Source organism: Scleropages formosus, chromosome 10 (assembly GCF_900964775.1).
Source record: "Scleropages formosus chromosome 10, fSclFor1.1, whole genome shotgun sequence".
NCBI lineage: Eukaryota > Metazoa > Chordata > Actinopteri > Osteoglossiformes > Osteoglossidae > Scleropages > Scleropages formosus.
In genome coordinates, this window is record NC_041815.1 from 4,025,573 (window position 1) to 4,041,214 (window position 15,642).

Here is a 15,642-nt window from a genome sequence, read left to right on the forward strand (position 1 = left end):
GGTATAATGGCTGAACTGAAAGTGGATGTTTCTAACAGATTCTGGAGGCGAAGCTGTCTGTGTACTCCAAAAGGATCGCGGACCAGAAACCCACCAGTATCCTGTATGGGACACATGGTCCCTTGCCCCCTCTCTACAGCATCTCGTTGTCGCAGCTCTCCAGCCAGTTGGCCAGGATTTACCCACAGCTCACCTTACCGCTCTTCTCAGGTATGTGTATTTGTGTGACACTGAGATTCTGAGGCAGAGTTCAGCCGTCTTTCAGCCTGGCACGATAATATCAGTTAAGTGGGTCTTGCGGTACGAATAAGCTGATGATGTCAGTGACAGTGAAATTCTGTTTTGTCCTTGTTCAGTTGAGTTGCTTAGAGTAGTTTTATTTTTCTGGCTGGTGGAGCTACCTGGCAGCTTATACTACTACCTGCTTTCACTGCTGCACAAGACAGCTTTTATAGGGGCTCTACAGAGCCCCTGTGGTGCTTGGCTGTTTTTCACCCTTCCCTTCCAAAATCGCATGCAGCTGAATGGTCTCTTTTCTGCCTCTGTTGTTGTTGTTGCCGCTGCTGCTGCCTCACTGTGCGGGGTCAGGGTAGATGCTGACGCAGGCGCTTGATCCCACGTCCTCCCATTCGCATGCCCACAGGCACTCAGCCACATAGACTGCCAGCGGCTCATCACCATGCCAACGGGGAACTCTGACTGCCAGAGAGGAGCTCAGAGAAACAATGAACCAAAACCAGACAGTTCTGGCTTTAGTCAGTTTGGCCACAGAAACATACACTCCCTTTTGATATCCAGCTCATTGTTATTTTTTGTTAGACAACGCTTTTTTCCAGCTTTTACCATTATGCTAAGTTAGACTATTTCCTGAACCAGTTCAGAGCTTTGCTCAGACATCCATATATAGGAGCGTCTCCTGGGTTTTTGATAAACCTGCGATTGATGAAGATTCCCGTTCAAGTCCATGCACTTAACTGGTGCACCACATGGTGCTCTAAAGCTTTTTGGACATCTGTCAGCATGCAGTTTATCAGCTTGTTTTGTAGCCTTCTGTTATTCAGGTGGTCCTCAGCTTACAACATGTGACTTACAACCACTCAGACTTACAACCGCCGGGTCCATCAGCATTATTGCATTGTTATTGAGTCTTGAAATTTGGTCTCAATGTCTGACAGTAACCTCTCCATCTCCTGTTCGATAACATCAGCTGGCATGATGTCACCCATATTTCTTAATGACTCAGTCAGTATGTCTGTCAGCAGTGGAATTTTTGTAACAAAGATTGTTTTATTTACACAACATTTTGTTTGTGATTCCATTCAGGTTATTTAAAATGGCTAGCAAGTAAAAACACAAATGTTCATCTGGTGCACAAAATAAAATTATAATACTGTACTGTTAGTATTGTTATTGTGTATTGGTATTATTATAAAGTGAATAATGCATGAAATTAGTGAAAACATGTAACAAAGCCCTATTATACAACATACCATTCATACATGTTAATTGTTTATAGTATAACCTCATGGCTTGTATAATACAGTGTAAAGGGATTTGCTACTTACAACAAAGTTTGCTTACAACAAGGTTGTCGGAACCGACATGTATCGAAAGTGAGGACCACCAGTAGTATAGGGCCACACTCTGCTGTCTCACATGGTGGGAGGTTTGGTTTTTTTATCATTCTTCCTGTTACAACCAGAGGTCAGCCAGAGGTTCCCAACAACCCACCCCAATGGACGGCAGATCATGCTCACTTACCTTTTGCCCTGGCTACACAACATCGAGCTGGTGGACAGCGGCCTGTTGCCCCCCGCATCCAGCCCCAGCACCCCTGAGGAGGAGGCCCGTGGCCGGTCAAGCAACCTTGGACTTTGCCACTGGCTCAAAGGGAGTGGATGGGGCTCCTTGCAGGCCACCTCTTTGGTGCTTAACAACCTCATGTTCATGACTTCCAAGGTACAAATCCAGCTGAAGTACCATTGATTTAGCTCATTATAAGGCACAAGTATGAAGACTTATTTCCCAAATCTGACCATGTTTTTGGCTCACATATTTTTTTCTTATTTTTCACTGATTTCGTCTGTCAGGAAGGCTGGTCCCTTCTTGCAGATCTGTAAAATACTGTGCCCTTGGAATGGGGATTAAATCCAGACAGTCCATTATAGACTGCTCTGCTTCTTTTTGATGTTATTTCTTGTGCATGGGTGGTGCTAACAATGTGTTTTCCCCATGCCGACTCCACTCTCTTTTAGTATGGGGATGACATACCAGGCCCAGAAATGGAGAATGCTTGGAACGCACTGGTCAGCAATGACGCATGGAGTAACAATCTGCGCACCACACTGCAGTTCCTCATCAGCTTGTGTGGTGTGAGCAGTGACACTGCCCTGCTGCCCTATGTGAGTAACACAGGGATTTATCCCGATATTACACACACATATACACACATTTTCGGAACCGCTTGTCCCATACGGGGTCGCGGGGAACCGGAGCCTACCCGGCAACACAGGGCGTAAGGCCAGAGGGGAGGGGACACACCCAGGACGGGACACCAGTCCGTCGCAAGGCACCCCAAGCGGGACTTGAACCCCAGACCCACCGGAGAGCAGGACCTGGTCCAAACCACTGCACCACCGCGCCCCCCTCCTGATATTACATTTATAGTTATTCATTTAGCAGATGCTTTTTTCCAAAGCAACATATATCTCAGAGAGCAATACAAAAGTGCATTACCCCAACAGCAGGAGATATCTGGATGCAGACGTGTGATTCTTGAGTGCAGTCAATTTGACACATTCCATTCTATAAACCAGCGTGCACATTTCTATTAAACAAATTGATGCATATCGTTTTTCTTTTTTTTTTAAACAACATTATTTTTACTGGCAAGCAGCACTGGGCAGGATGTACCTGTTGGGAGGGGAACAGCTGAAGGTCTTGTGCATCAGTCTTAACAAGACCTCCTTAACCCATTTCATTCTTGGGGTTGCTGTTACACAGATCAAGAAGGTTGTGATCTACCTGTGTCGAAACAACACTATCCAGACCATGGAAGAACTACTGTTTGAACTACAGCAGACAGACCCTGTTAACCCAGCTGTGCTACACTGCGACAACCCACCCTTCTACCGTTTTGTCGCCAGCAACAAGGCCTCAGCCGCTGCCTCAGGTGAGCTGAGGCTCTGTTATTCATGCCATCTCACTCTCTCTTGGCCTTGTGTATTTCATTGATGCTGGTTCAGACTGGCAGTGGCATCCCTTTCACTTTTTCTATTACACATTACAATGTGTAGTCTGAGTTCAGTACTTAAAACATAAAATATTTTACATGTCTTTTCATTTTGTACCCTCATAAATTTGTCCTGTCATTTTCATCTCCTGTAGAATTCATTACACAAAGAGCTCGCATCCTTTTCAGGCTAAAGCCCAAGCTCTTAAACGTAACCTTTCCACTGTTCTTTTGAAAGGGTTTTTGCTTTCGCATTTGATATGCAGAATTGTTAAATGAATTTGTTTCAGGTACAACTTCTAGCAGCAATACTGTTGTGGTTGGTCAAGAAAGTTTCCCTGACACAGATGAAAAGAGAGTCACCAAAGAAAATGAGGAGAAGTATGTCATCTGTGCTTTAGAGCTCCCGTTTGATCTTCTGGAGAATTTAAAATACGCTTTAAGAATATTAAATCTGTAGTGGTTGACATATACTCCATGTGTTTAACTCAGTCTCGATGTACCTTTCTGTATGTTTGTTGTATCTGCATATGCAGCAGATTCTGCAACAAGATGAGGGCACATAACCGCTTGGAGTCCCGTTACAGCAACAGCTCTGGAGGCTCGTACGATGAAGAGAAGAGTGAGTGCCCTTCCCAGCCCTGTCTCCACCATGCAGACTCTGATGCATGGAATATACACGTTGCTGATGGTGTTGCAAAAGTTCAGTCATGACCACCCACTCTAGTTGTAAGCATGGAGGACTATGGTCTGCCCTACCAGTGTTTGTACTGAATGTTTCAGTCACGATGTCCTGAAGTGTGGCAGCCTTGCAGACAGTGGCTGTGTTGTAGTCAGCAGAACCAAAGCTGAACTGTTTGGAGGTGTATCAAAAAAGAAGCATAGGGTTTGCAAAGACAAGTTACAAATGCTGACAAACCTATCACCCAACTCTGCTGCTAGTGTCCCTCAAAGGGGACTTTAGACTCACCTGCTTCTCTCTGCCCCCAGGTGACCCACTGCCGCCATATGGCAGTTGGCTCTTGACTGTGGTGGAGACCAATCAGCCACACCCACTGCCCATGCCCACTAATGGAGGATGCTGGGCACCACTGGTTGACTACTTGCCTGAGACCATTGCACCTCGAGGACCCCTGCACAGGTGAGACACCGGCTAGGGGCACCTGTATCACAAGTGATGAGAGAGCAACACTAACACTTTGAGCAGTACCCACGGCTGTGTGGCATAAAATAATCTGTGTTGTTTGAAATGGATGATTTCTCTTTGGATGACATGACTCTAGCATGCCAGGCATGTAGTAGTCCTGTTTCTGAATGAGCGATTTCACCGAGAACTTTGAAGACGTCACGAACGCGACAGATGTGTTGCTAGGGTGTGGGCTCCTTGGGTGCGTGAGAGTGCATGAACAAACAAAGGAGGCATAGCTGAAATGGCTGTGGTGCAACCATTACGACTGAAGTCAATTGGACATGCACTCAGGCATTGCTCTGGGTCTGTGTATAAAAAAGATTCGGCTGCTGTTGACAGTGTGATTTATTTGACGTAGAAGCAGTTCATTGGAACTTTGCAACTGAAAACAATGTGAAATCTTGGTGTTTGAGATAAATAATTCAGTTGCTGTTTGTATCAGTAACTGCTTCTGTTGCCTATGACTGACAGCCAGTGGACATCGCCTAATCTTATTTATTTTAGTAGTTTACTCATAGCTAGCCTTCAGTGGGGGGTGCGGTGGAGTAGGGGGTTTGGCTGGGTCCTGCTCTCTGGTGGGTCTGAGGTTGGAGTCCCGCTTGGGCTGCCTTGTGACGGGCTGGCATCCTGTCCTGGGTATGTCCCCTCCTCCTCCAGCATTACACCCAGTATTGCTGGGTTGGGCTCCGGCTCACCGCAACCCCGCTTGGGCCAAGTGGTTTCAGAAAATGTGTGTGTGTAGTCTTCTGAACAACCCCCACCATATAAGAATAGAACATAAAAAGCTACATAAATCAAATAAATGAATGCATGTAGGAATTTATTATACATTTTTCCATTCCCTTTCTGTTAAAATAAGGAAGTAGAAGATGATATGCTTATGTGTTCTTTTTTCTGAGGTGAGGTTTCTGGAGCAACAAGAATATGATCTGGAATGTTTTCAGACGTCTCAAGCTTTATTGCAGAAACCAGTTAAAACAAGAGAGAATCCTGGAAATTTCTAAAAGTTAACATTAGTCTGCATCAGTAAAACGTACTTTAATAGGTACCTGACACTTCAGAGAGTCTCATGCATTTATACTGAACAAGTTAGTCTCTTTTTTATTGCTTTATTTTTCTGGTAATGGACAGTGGACACATTTTTTTCTTTCCTTTATTTTAAAAAATAATGTTGGGTGACTTGCAGCTTTTCCTTGCTAGAGCTATCTGTGGTTATTCTGTAAATCCATTTTTTTGTTTGTTTTTTTTTTTGACCATGAAATGTGACAGTCATCCAGCATCATTCTCTTGAGAACAAAAGCAACAAGCAGTTTTACAATACCATCATCTCAATGGTGTAAAAAAAGTTCTAAGGTGCCTGAGAGCTGTAATACGTTAATTGTATTTTGTTACAGTGGATTACAGGTATTTTGCCTCTTGGTGAAAATCATAGTAAAAAGACAATCTGTATTTGTCTTTGAAGAAAAAGAGCATTAATAGTAAATAGCAAGAGATCCAAAGAGATGTTCTCAAAAGTTAACCTGGCATCTTTGCTGAAAGACTGTGCGCAAGTTCTGAAAGCTGGGAAATGGGATTCGTGATGAGGGCTCCTACCAAGGAATATACTGACAAAATACCCCTCTCTGCACGTTCATGGCTTCCACAGGTGTAATATTGCAGTGATCTTCATGACAGAGATGGTGGTAGACCACAGTGTGAAGGAGGACTGGATACTGCACCTGCCTCTGTTACTGCATGCTCTCTTCCTGGGTAAGTCTTACTTGTACATGTGGGTCACACAGTTAGGTTTCATACTGGGTCAAAACCAAAGTGCTTGAATCTGAATTGTGTGCAGTTGTATCAACTCATTATGATATGGTTTTTCTCTACTTAGGACCATAATAACTAAAGATAAAAGGTATTGGCAAGGACCAAAAATATTAGCAGTAGTATTCAGAGGAGTTATATAAAGGCCTTCTTGGTCATAGGGTTATACACTTCCCCCTTAATACACCTATGCATCTAATTCACTTTCAGTAATTTAAATCTGTAACATTAGGGATGTGGATTTAACTTTATAAATTCTTATGGATGTTAATGCAGATGCGATTTTTAATGAAAATTAAAATGGAAAGTATAATTTTTACTTATTCGCATGCATATATGAATTAAAAGATATAAAGAAACATTTATTTGGTTTGGACTTTGCAGTGATACAGAATCTTTTTTTTTGTTTTCTGAATATATTGAAAATTATTTCCACATGCATCTTATATATTGTAATTATTAACTGAGTGTTTTCAAACATCTGGTGTTACTGAAGCTTAAACTCCATCCCTGCATTTGATTTTCAAGACACTTCCTGTTAATGGTACAGTGAGTATGTAGTGGAAGAAAAATGTTTTAAGGAAGGGGTTATCAGCATCAGAGCTCTCAGCCACAATTGGAGGTGTGCTTTTAGTTCACATCAAATCACATGTTACAGCATGATTATTGAAGTAATAAAGAGATGTGTTGGATGACTAGAGTGGGGAGAACCTCTCTACTTTGCTCCTTCAGAAAACTTGAGAGGTGTGAGAAGGGGCTTGAAAATGACAAAAATGTTGTTTTGTAGAGTAGTAGGAAGTAGAAGGAATGACATATGTTCTCCTTCCACCTGGACGCCTTTGTTTTATCGCAATGTCACCTTGGTATTTTCCATGTTCCAGAAAAATGGGCCATTATCTAATCTTCTGCTTGAAGTATGCGGGGTATTTTAAGAATCACTTGCTATGATAAACACACATGTTTCAACAGGTATCTCCCTTCATGTGCCCACTTCTTTATACCACCACTGACTGGCATGGCCTGGCATGGTTTTGTGTCTCGTAGGCTTGGACCACTACCGTCCTGAAGTGTATGAGCATAGCAAGAGGCTCCTCCTCCACCTCCTCATCACCCTGTCTTGCAATAGCAACTTCCAGGTCATCGCCTCAGTCCTCCTGCTCACCAGGGAAGTCACTGAGAGCAAGACTCTAACTTCCAGAACCAGTTACCAGCCCGAATACCATTACACAGGTATAGTCAATTGATGCTCTGCTGAAACTCTGTGGCCGATCTTGAGAAAGCCACAAGGAGAAGAAATTCCTTCAGAAGGGCCTTGATTGGGGTTTTTTATCAAAGACAGAAAACCTTTCAGAAACTGCTGCAAAAAATAACACATTTATTCACTTAGCAGATGCTTTTCTCCAAAGCAACTTCCAATGAACTCTATGTAGTGTTGTCAGCCCCCCACCTTATTCACCAAGGTAACTTACACTGCTAGATACACTACTTACACTGGGCAACTCATCCATACATCATTGGAACACACTCTCTCTGTCACTCACATATCATGGGGGAAGTTGAACAACATGTCTTTGGACTGTGGGAAGAAACCAGAGCACCTGGAGGAAACCCACACAGACAGAGGGAGAGCATGCAAACTCCACATAGACTGAGCAGGGATCAAACCCACATTTTCTCGCACCCCCCAGGCGCTGTGAGACAGCAGTGCTACTCGCTGTGCCACCGTGCCACCAATAAACAACAAATTAAAGCGCTACATAAAGTTGTTTCTATTATCTAGGTTGTAAGGGTTAGTCTGTGAGCACTGTGCTGTGGGTGTAGTACGATGCTGAACTTGCTGTGCCAGACATGTTAGCTTTTCTTTGTTTAACCAAGAGGTCCACCTCTGGGTAGCAGTGTGTTAGAACAGGCCAGAAATGATTAGAAAGCTGCATATTGGGAAGCATGTACTATGTTTATGTGGATGAGTCCACCCACTCTGCTGCAACCACAGGGTCCTTTTCTTCTAATAGTCATAAGTGCACTGGGTTTGCAACTTTTGTACACCACTGGGACCAGAAATCTGTTCAAAACTCAATTTGTTTGTGTAAATCAGCTGTAGTTCCCTTGAGCAGGGTACTTAACGCTGAATTGCTCCAGTAAAATTACCCAGTGTAAATGGATATAAATGGGTGAATAACTGGAAGTAACCTAACATTGTAAGTCACTTTGGAGGAAAGCGTCAGCTAAATGAATAAATGTAAATGTTTATCAATAAATGCTGAATAATACAGATGTCCCTCCCCTTATGAACAATTAGCTTCTGTAAAACTACAGCTGTGGTTAATAAATAATACTCCATAACTCTTCCATCCAGCCATTTTCCATTAGTGCTTTTCCACTGCAGGGTCACAATAAGTTGCTGTATCCCAGAAGCAAAGGGCATGAGGCCAGGTTCACGTGATGCCACAATGCTATATTGCAGTGCAAAACATTTATTTTTCCTGAATTTCAAACTAAATTAAAAATAAGACTTAAGATTTCAGAAAATGAAAAACATATCAACCCTATAACCACCCACATACGTCTGACACAAGCCGTAAATATGGCAAAAGCTCATGAAATGAATGTCGTCCCGAGCTCTTGGCTTCTGATGGCCGCACACAAAAATGGAGGGCATCTTCACTTCACAACAGACAGAGGTTTTACAAAATAGAACAGGTGAGAAAATGCAATTAAAATAAAGAAATTTAATTGGAAATGTTCAGATCCTTGAGACTTTTCTACTTAAATGTTGACACGAGCAACCACTGCATACAATTTTGAGCGTGAAGTAGAAGACACTTCCACAGTCCTAGCGAATGGTCTCACTTGATCTCATTGAAAGCTTTGTATCCTTGCGTTGCTCAGGCTCATTCATTGTGTCTTTGTGTATCTCCCTCTTTCCTGCCTCTCCACTCCCACTTTCTCATTGCAGGTGGCTTTGACTTCCTTCGAGATTGGGAGGCCTCTCCGGTGTCAGACTCTGGTTTGAGTTCATCCTCCACCTCTTCCAGCGTGAGCCTGGGTGGTAGCAGCAGCAGCAGCAACCTGCCAGCAACATCGCAGGAGACAGACGAGCTGGAGGAGTCCTCCGCAGAGATGGACGAGAAGACAAACAAGCTCATCGAGTTTCTCACTGCCAGGTAGCCCACATTCATTGAGACCACTGCTTATTTCTAACATAACACCCCTTCAGTGAATTAACCAAACAAAGAGAGGGAAGAGACACTGATGACTAGGTGATGAACAACATTATATCAGAGAGCAGATAAGAAAATCTGTTCATGCAGACAAGAATTTGCATAACTCAACAGAAAAATGAGTTCATCAGCAGAAATCTGTTGACTGCTTTGAGAAACCATTTTAATGAAGCGAAGAGAATCGTTAACAACTGTTAACACATATTAAACTGTATTAATCACATATTAAATTATATTAATATGTACAGTATAATATAATATAAAAATAATGTAACACAATTTAACACATTAAATTAATGTAAATGTAAATATTACATTTTAATTGTCTTTTACTTGTTTAGAGATTCTCAGCTCTGGTTGTGTTTTTTTCTGATTGTTATGGCCTTAAACAACTATGCTCATCAAGTGGTTAATTGAATGTGTGAAAGAATTGAAATAGTATTTTTCTGAATACTTTAGCTGGTAAACTCGGCATAATTTTGAACTGTGAACTGAATTTGTGCTATTGTAGGAATGCGTGTAATGGTGAAAAGATCAGTAAAAATATTTCTTGAATAGTATTGCTAACTACTTCAATTAAGTAGCTATAACAGGCTTATATATTGTTAGATTTCATAGATTTTCAGCAAATATGGGATTCATGAATCAAGAAGAGGTTCAATATGTTTTATGGTGTTTTGTGTCCAGACTAACCAAGTTAATAAACATTTTGTTGGTGCGCCTACAACATTTCTTATAGAAAGACCAGTCCAGCTTCACATAACTGAAAAATGTATATGGATTCTTCCTATAACATGTATCACCATCAGTGGCTAATTTGTGGCAAATTAAGAGCCCAGCTGCAACAAAAACCAGCACAGACAGAAGTTTGTTAGGATTAGGGTTGAGACCTCTTGCCTTGGTTAGTTCATCTTGATTACTTCAGAACCTGAAGGCAAAGGTACATATTCCCAGGTAATAAATACCCTATGATACGTAGGTAATGACAGTTACATGTATAAATCAAAATCAGACTCATTTTCTCATGTCACACTTTAGAGCATTTGGGCCTCTGTGGTGCCATGAGGACATCACACCAAAGAACCAGAACTGCAGAAGTGCCGAACAGCTTGCCAACTTCCTTCGCCACGTGGTGACTGTCTTCAAAGACTCCAAGTCAGGTGACTCCCTAGCTCTTCCTTCGCAGCTTCTTCTCAAATGTTTTAATTTTAATAAATATATTGGGCTATAGTTTTGTTTATCATTAGATGGTCTTATTTGAAGGTACTACAAGCTGTCAAGATATGACATTTAAATGGGGGCAGCAGACAGCATAATGGTTAGAGTTGCCACCTTTGAACTTGGACCTTGGACCTTGTTCAAATCCTGCATCCTGCTCTTGCACATTTGATCAAGGTGCTTATCCTGAATTGCTCCAATACAAAATGAACCCAATGTATACATGCTTACGTCATTCTAAGTAGCTTTAAACCGGAATTCTTTTCGGAGAATAGCTTCATCTAAATGACTAAATGTAAAGAAAAAGAAGTATTTTCTTACCATGGAAAGCTGGTGTTAAGGAATTTATTGTCTGAGACGTGTGAAGTGTTGTAACAGACTACTGTATATAGTAAGCACTCCTGTAGCAATACGGCCCAGTTGAACAGTGAGAGGTTTCTTGGCTATAGGGGTTTCTCCGGTGAAGGAAAAAGCCTCTTGTCTCTTGAGAAGTTCCTCCTCTCTTTGTGCATGTGATCCTGTGAAAGTTGTCCCCAGTCTTTGAGTGTGATCGTAAGGTCTTCCCTTCTTTGGGGCTGCTCTTTTCCAAAAGCCTTTACTCTTCTGGAGTGCAGTCTCATGAAGCCTCCCCCTCTCCTTTTCCCCATAGATTTCCAACTTGAACAACAGCTCAGCAACGTGGCTCTGCAGACGGCCCTGTGCAGCTCTTCGCGCCACTATGCCGGGCGCTCTTTCCAGATCTTCAGGGCTTTGCAGCAGCCACTGTCTGCTCATGCTGTGTCAGACCTGCTCTCCCGCCTAGTGGAGGTGGTGGGGGAGCATGGAGATGAGGTCCAGGTGAAGTCCTTTATTGCCTTATCTATCAAAGAATCATTACAAATACAAAAAATATAAACTGAAGTCCATGTATTCTGCTTAATCAAACAACTGCTGTGTTTTCACAAAGATCTTTTTTCTGTTGGTCATCCAGGGCTATGTGATGGAAGTGCTGCTCACCCTGGAGTCAGTGGTGGACAACTTGGCTGAATGTCTGAAGAACAGCGAAATGATGGCAGTTTTGGCAAGGCATGTTATTTGTCGTATTTGTTTTAATTGTATGTGTTACCCCTTTCATCAGTGTATTGCCTGAACCCATCCTTATCATCAGCAGGACAACTTCTCCGGACTTTGTGAGCAGCGCTAAACTGAGATCAAACAGGAAAAGCACTGGACAGCTCAACTTGATGGGCTTGGGTACGGCAGAGCGCAACCGGCACCAGCGGAGCTACTCTGTACCCAAGAAGTTTGGGGACGATGAGCGATGCTCAGACCCGCCCCGCAGTGCCACACTGGAGCGGATACAGACTGATGCACAGCAGGGCGGCCCTGCCAAGCCCCGTGGGAGCTCATCCACCAAGGATGGCACTGGTGACCCAGCTGGCATCAACCACCCCAGCCACCTGTTGGCCACTATTTTTTGGGTAGCAGTGTCACTGATGGAGTCAGATTTTGAGTTTGAGTACCTGATGGCCCTACGGCTGTTGCACAAACTGTTGGCTCATGTGCCTTTGGAGCAGCTGGAGAGCAGAGAACGGCTGGAGAAGCTGCAATCCCAGTTAGGGTGGGGTACCTTTGCAGGCCTCCAGCAGCTGCTCCTCAAAGGATTTACCTCAGTTGCCACATCTGATCTTACGCTGCAGCTCTTCTCTCAGCTGACGCCCATAACCCGTGTGCCCGTGGTGGATGCTTCGCAGGCCATTGGTACAAAGTCTTAAATACATGTTTTTTGTCTTGCAGTCATTTGGTTGAATTAGGTTATTATAAGTTAATTTACGAATGACTCCTTTTTGTTTTTATTTGCATTTTCCATATTGTCCCAGTCTTTTTGGAATCGGGGTTGTATTTAAATAATTTATCAGAACCATTAATTGCCTCATTAAATTACAAGTCATTGTATATTTCATAATTCTTGTATTTATTTATTAAGCAGAGGGAGAATTATGCAGGTGGGGCAAATGGTGTATTGTTTCATTTTTATGCAATTCATCATATTTATGTAGAAACAATATCATTATGTAATTTGTTACAAAATATTGTTTAGTCACACGTAAAAGAAATACACCATAGTATATAGAAAGGGACAAATAAGAGGAAGTCAAGATGATCTTCTTGGGTCATTACTTAGCAGTTGGGGTTATACTTGTAATGTCCATTAGCAGCTGTACACTTACCCTATTTTCACTTTCCCCTGCAGGTTTCCCCTTGAATGTTCTCTGTCTGCTCCCCCATCTCATCCAGCACTTTGACAGTCCAACCTTGTTCTGCAAGGACATTGCTGAGAGGATAGCTCAGGTTTGTCATGTCACTTTACAGTTTGAGATGTGTTAATAATATGACTGCTGTCTTTGCTTTTGGTATATATGAGATATATATATATATATATATATGAGATATAAGATCTCAGAAAACTTGCACTCATGACAGGTAGTTGAAGGACATAGGCTTCTCATTAAAATCCTTGGTTTGAGCCACTTAAGGAACAGCCCTGTTGTTTTACAATTGAACTGCTCTTGTGAAACAAAATTTCCTTTGGATAAAACAAATCCATGACAAGTCAGCAAAATAGCAGTAAAACCTGCCATGTTGAGGAGTTTGGATACAGGTATTTGTTTGGTTGTATGATCTGTAGGTATGCCTGGAGGAGAACAATGGCAAGCTGTCCAACCTGGCTCATGTGATGAGCCTGTACAAAACACACTCTTACACGCGAGACTCCTTCTCCTGGGTCAGCGTGATCTGTCGCTATCTGCATGAGGCCTTTTCTCACATCACCCTCAGCATGGTGACCTACATGGCTGAGGTATGCCCATCCTGTTCTGGAAGATCTGAGCTCATGCACTCTGAGTAGCAGTGTATAGCACTGAGATGTTTCTCCTGCTTTGGACTTTCCTCTGCAGCTGCTGGAGAAGGGCCTTCCTAGCATACAGCAGTCCCTCTTACAGATCATCTATTGCCTTCTGTGTCACATGGACCTCAGTGGAGTCCAGGTCAAGCCTTTCAATGTAGAAGTACTTAAGACCATTGAGAAATTTGTTCAGGTGAGTCATATCCCACATTTGTTGTATTATGGGTTTTATCGTTAGTTATATTTATTATATATTTATAGAATTTTTAGCCTCCACAGACTGATGGGATGTGCAAATGTCTGTCCAGTGGAAGTCTTCATGGAATGAAAAGTGTAAACAAGTGATATTCACCTCAGTCCTTCTGCTTGTTGTGAAAATGTTAGGAGCTTTGCTCTGCTCCTCCCTGTATCTGAACAGCAAAGTCACTTCAAGGAACTTACCACAACTACACAATGATGGTCGTGAAAAAAAGGAATCAACAGCAACCTATCAAACCTCGTTTTTGTTGTTGTTACCAAGACAAAGCTAATGTTGCGTTCAATCATTTGTTTATGTCAACATCGTAACGGAAAGAACATGAAAAGTCCTTAGTGATCAGGGTCTGTTCTGTGCCCTGGTTATTTTGCATTAAACAAACAGAAAGGACACTCTTTATGTGGGGGGGGGGTTAGGGTTAGGGTTTTTGGAGTGGTGCATAAATTTGTGCCCGAGATGTGAATTTTGGTCACACCTATAGCCGCTCCATCAACATCCTCTTTCTTCAGGCATCTGATTGACTCCATCTGAAAAGATAGATAATTTTGTCTAACTCAGACTACAGTGGGGGACTGGATGTGCTGCTCTGGATGACATTCTGGATTGCATCTTGTTGTTGTTAATGACAAACTGCTGATTATTTCATCCATGTTTTTTGCAGACTTCTACAATTTGATATTTCACTGATGTCCTTTCAAGTTCTTTGTGACATTGCAACAGTGTTCCTCTGGGAAATTTAAGCACTTACTGTACATTATCCTTATCTAGTAACTGCTCCTAAGGAAGTAATTAACTGTATTTACACTACATGGATGTGATTATGTTCTATCCCACTGCAAACACTGATGTATGCCTACCATACCTTTTATACTGTATCTTCCCACTGTAGAATGACCAGAATTTGTGTGTGGCTTTGTATGTGAATGTTCCTTTTCAGACGGCACATTGGAAGGAGGCATTGAACATACTGAAGCTAGTGGTATCACGCTCAGCCAGCTTGGTCCTGCCATCCTACCCCCCAGGTGACCTCTCACACCTGGACATGGGTCATGTGTGGGAGCGCTCCTCCAAAGCCCTGCCTGGGAAAACATTGGACTTCCAATTTGACATCTCAGAGGTTCGAGACTGCACACTCCTCTCAGTGTGTTCATCCATCTCCTTGTGTACCTATCTGTCAGAAAGTGATTGTCAGAATGGGAGCAAAGTTATACTGCATACTGTATGCAGAATTAGTTATTTGTTTAAAATATGCTGTGTGCCAGTTTAAAAGCCAACAACAATGTCATATTTTTGTTCTTCCACACATAGGTGTGGTTCTGTGGCTTGACTTGAAGTTAATTTACAGGGCTTTCAAACAGGAAATATTTATTTCCTGCCTCCTTTCTTTATAATCAGAAAGATTTCGAACCTAACGGTGGCAAATCTGGCCGCTCTTTTGTAATTTGCACTGAAAACTATTAGCGGGGACTTGGTTTGTGCATAACAGTGATGAAAGAGATGTAGACTAGTGGGTGTGTGGGAACCAAAACACTGAGCTATTTGTGTGGTTTATGAATTCCAGGAAATGATGTCAGTGAAGTAGCAGCCCCACTGTATCTGAATCGGTGGGAATTTGGAACAAGCAGAATAGAAAGGGCCTGAACATTATGGCTGCTGTAGAAGCATTAAAGCAGACCCTTGAGCTCTGATGTTTTCATACTACCGTACTATTTTTAGGCATAACAGACAGAAGGAGCCCTCTGTCTTCCAGTGGGAGTTTGTATAGATTACTTCCAGGTGGATTTAGTCTGAGTTTGAAGATTCTGTGTTCTGAACATCTTTTCCTGGCCTTTGACA

At 42.5% G+C, this 15,642-nt stretch overlaps 1 protein-coding gene across 6 annotated transcripts in view; it reads left to right on the top strand.

The window, feature by feature from the left end:
• Nucleotides 1–15,642, top strand: part of LOC108941639 (protein furry homolog) — a 71,030-nt gene that overhangs the window by 41,663 nt on the left and 13,725 nt on the right. For 3 of the 6 annotated variants that reach the window (XM_029255229.1, XM_029255230.1, XM_029255228.1), the window contains exons 32-49: nucleotides 39–210; nucleotides 1,703–1,959; nucleotides 2,256–2,402; nucleotides 3,004–3,172; nucleotides 3,523–3,613; nucleotides 3,769–3,854; nucleotides 4,223–4,373; nucleotides 6,067–6,170; nucleotides 7,272–7,457; nucleotides 9,184–9,391; nucleotides 10,487–10,608; nucleotides 11,316–11,503; nucleotides 11,637–11,731; nucleotides 11,814–12,406; nucleotides 12,900–12,997; nucleotides 13,335–13,505; nucleotides 13,603–13,743; nucleotides 14,744–14,923. In XM_029255229.1, the coding sequence (XP_029111062.1) occupies nucleotides 39–210; nucleotides 1,703–1,959; nucleotides 2,256–2,402; nucleotides 3,004–3,172; nucleotides 3,523–3,613; nucleotides 3,769–3,854; nucleotides 4,223–4,373; nucleotides 6,067–6,170; nucleotides 7,272–7,457; nucleotides 9,184–9,391; nucleotides 10,487–10,608; nucleotides 11,316–11,503; nucleotides 11,637–11,731; nucleotides 11,814–12,406; nucleotides 12,900–12,997; nucleotides 13,335–13,505; nucleotides 13,603–13,743; nucleotides 14,744–14,923 (3,159 nt within the window). The remainder of the gene's footprint in view (nucleotides 1–38; nucleotides 211–1,702; nucleotides 1,960–2,255; nucleotides 2,403–3,003; nucleotides 3,173–3,522; nucleotides 3,614–3,768; nucleotides 3,855–4,222; nucleotides 4,374–6,066; nucleotides 6,171–7,271; nucleotides 7,458–9,183; nucleotides 9,392–10,486; nucleotides 10,609–11,315; nucleotides 11,504–11,636; nucleotides 11,732–11,813; nucleotides 12,407–12,899; nucleotides 12,998–13,334; nucleotides 13,506–13,602; nucleotides 13,744–14,743; nucleotides 14,924–15,642) is intronic. The other 3 variants (XM_029255233.1, XM_029255231.1, XM_029255232.1) reach the window with 1 other exon arrangement.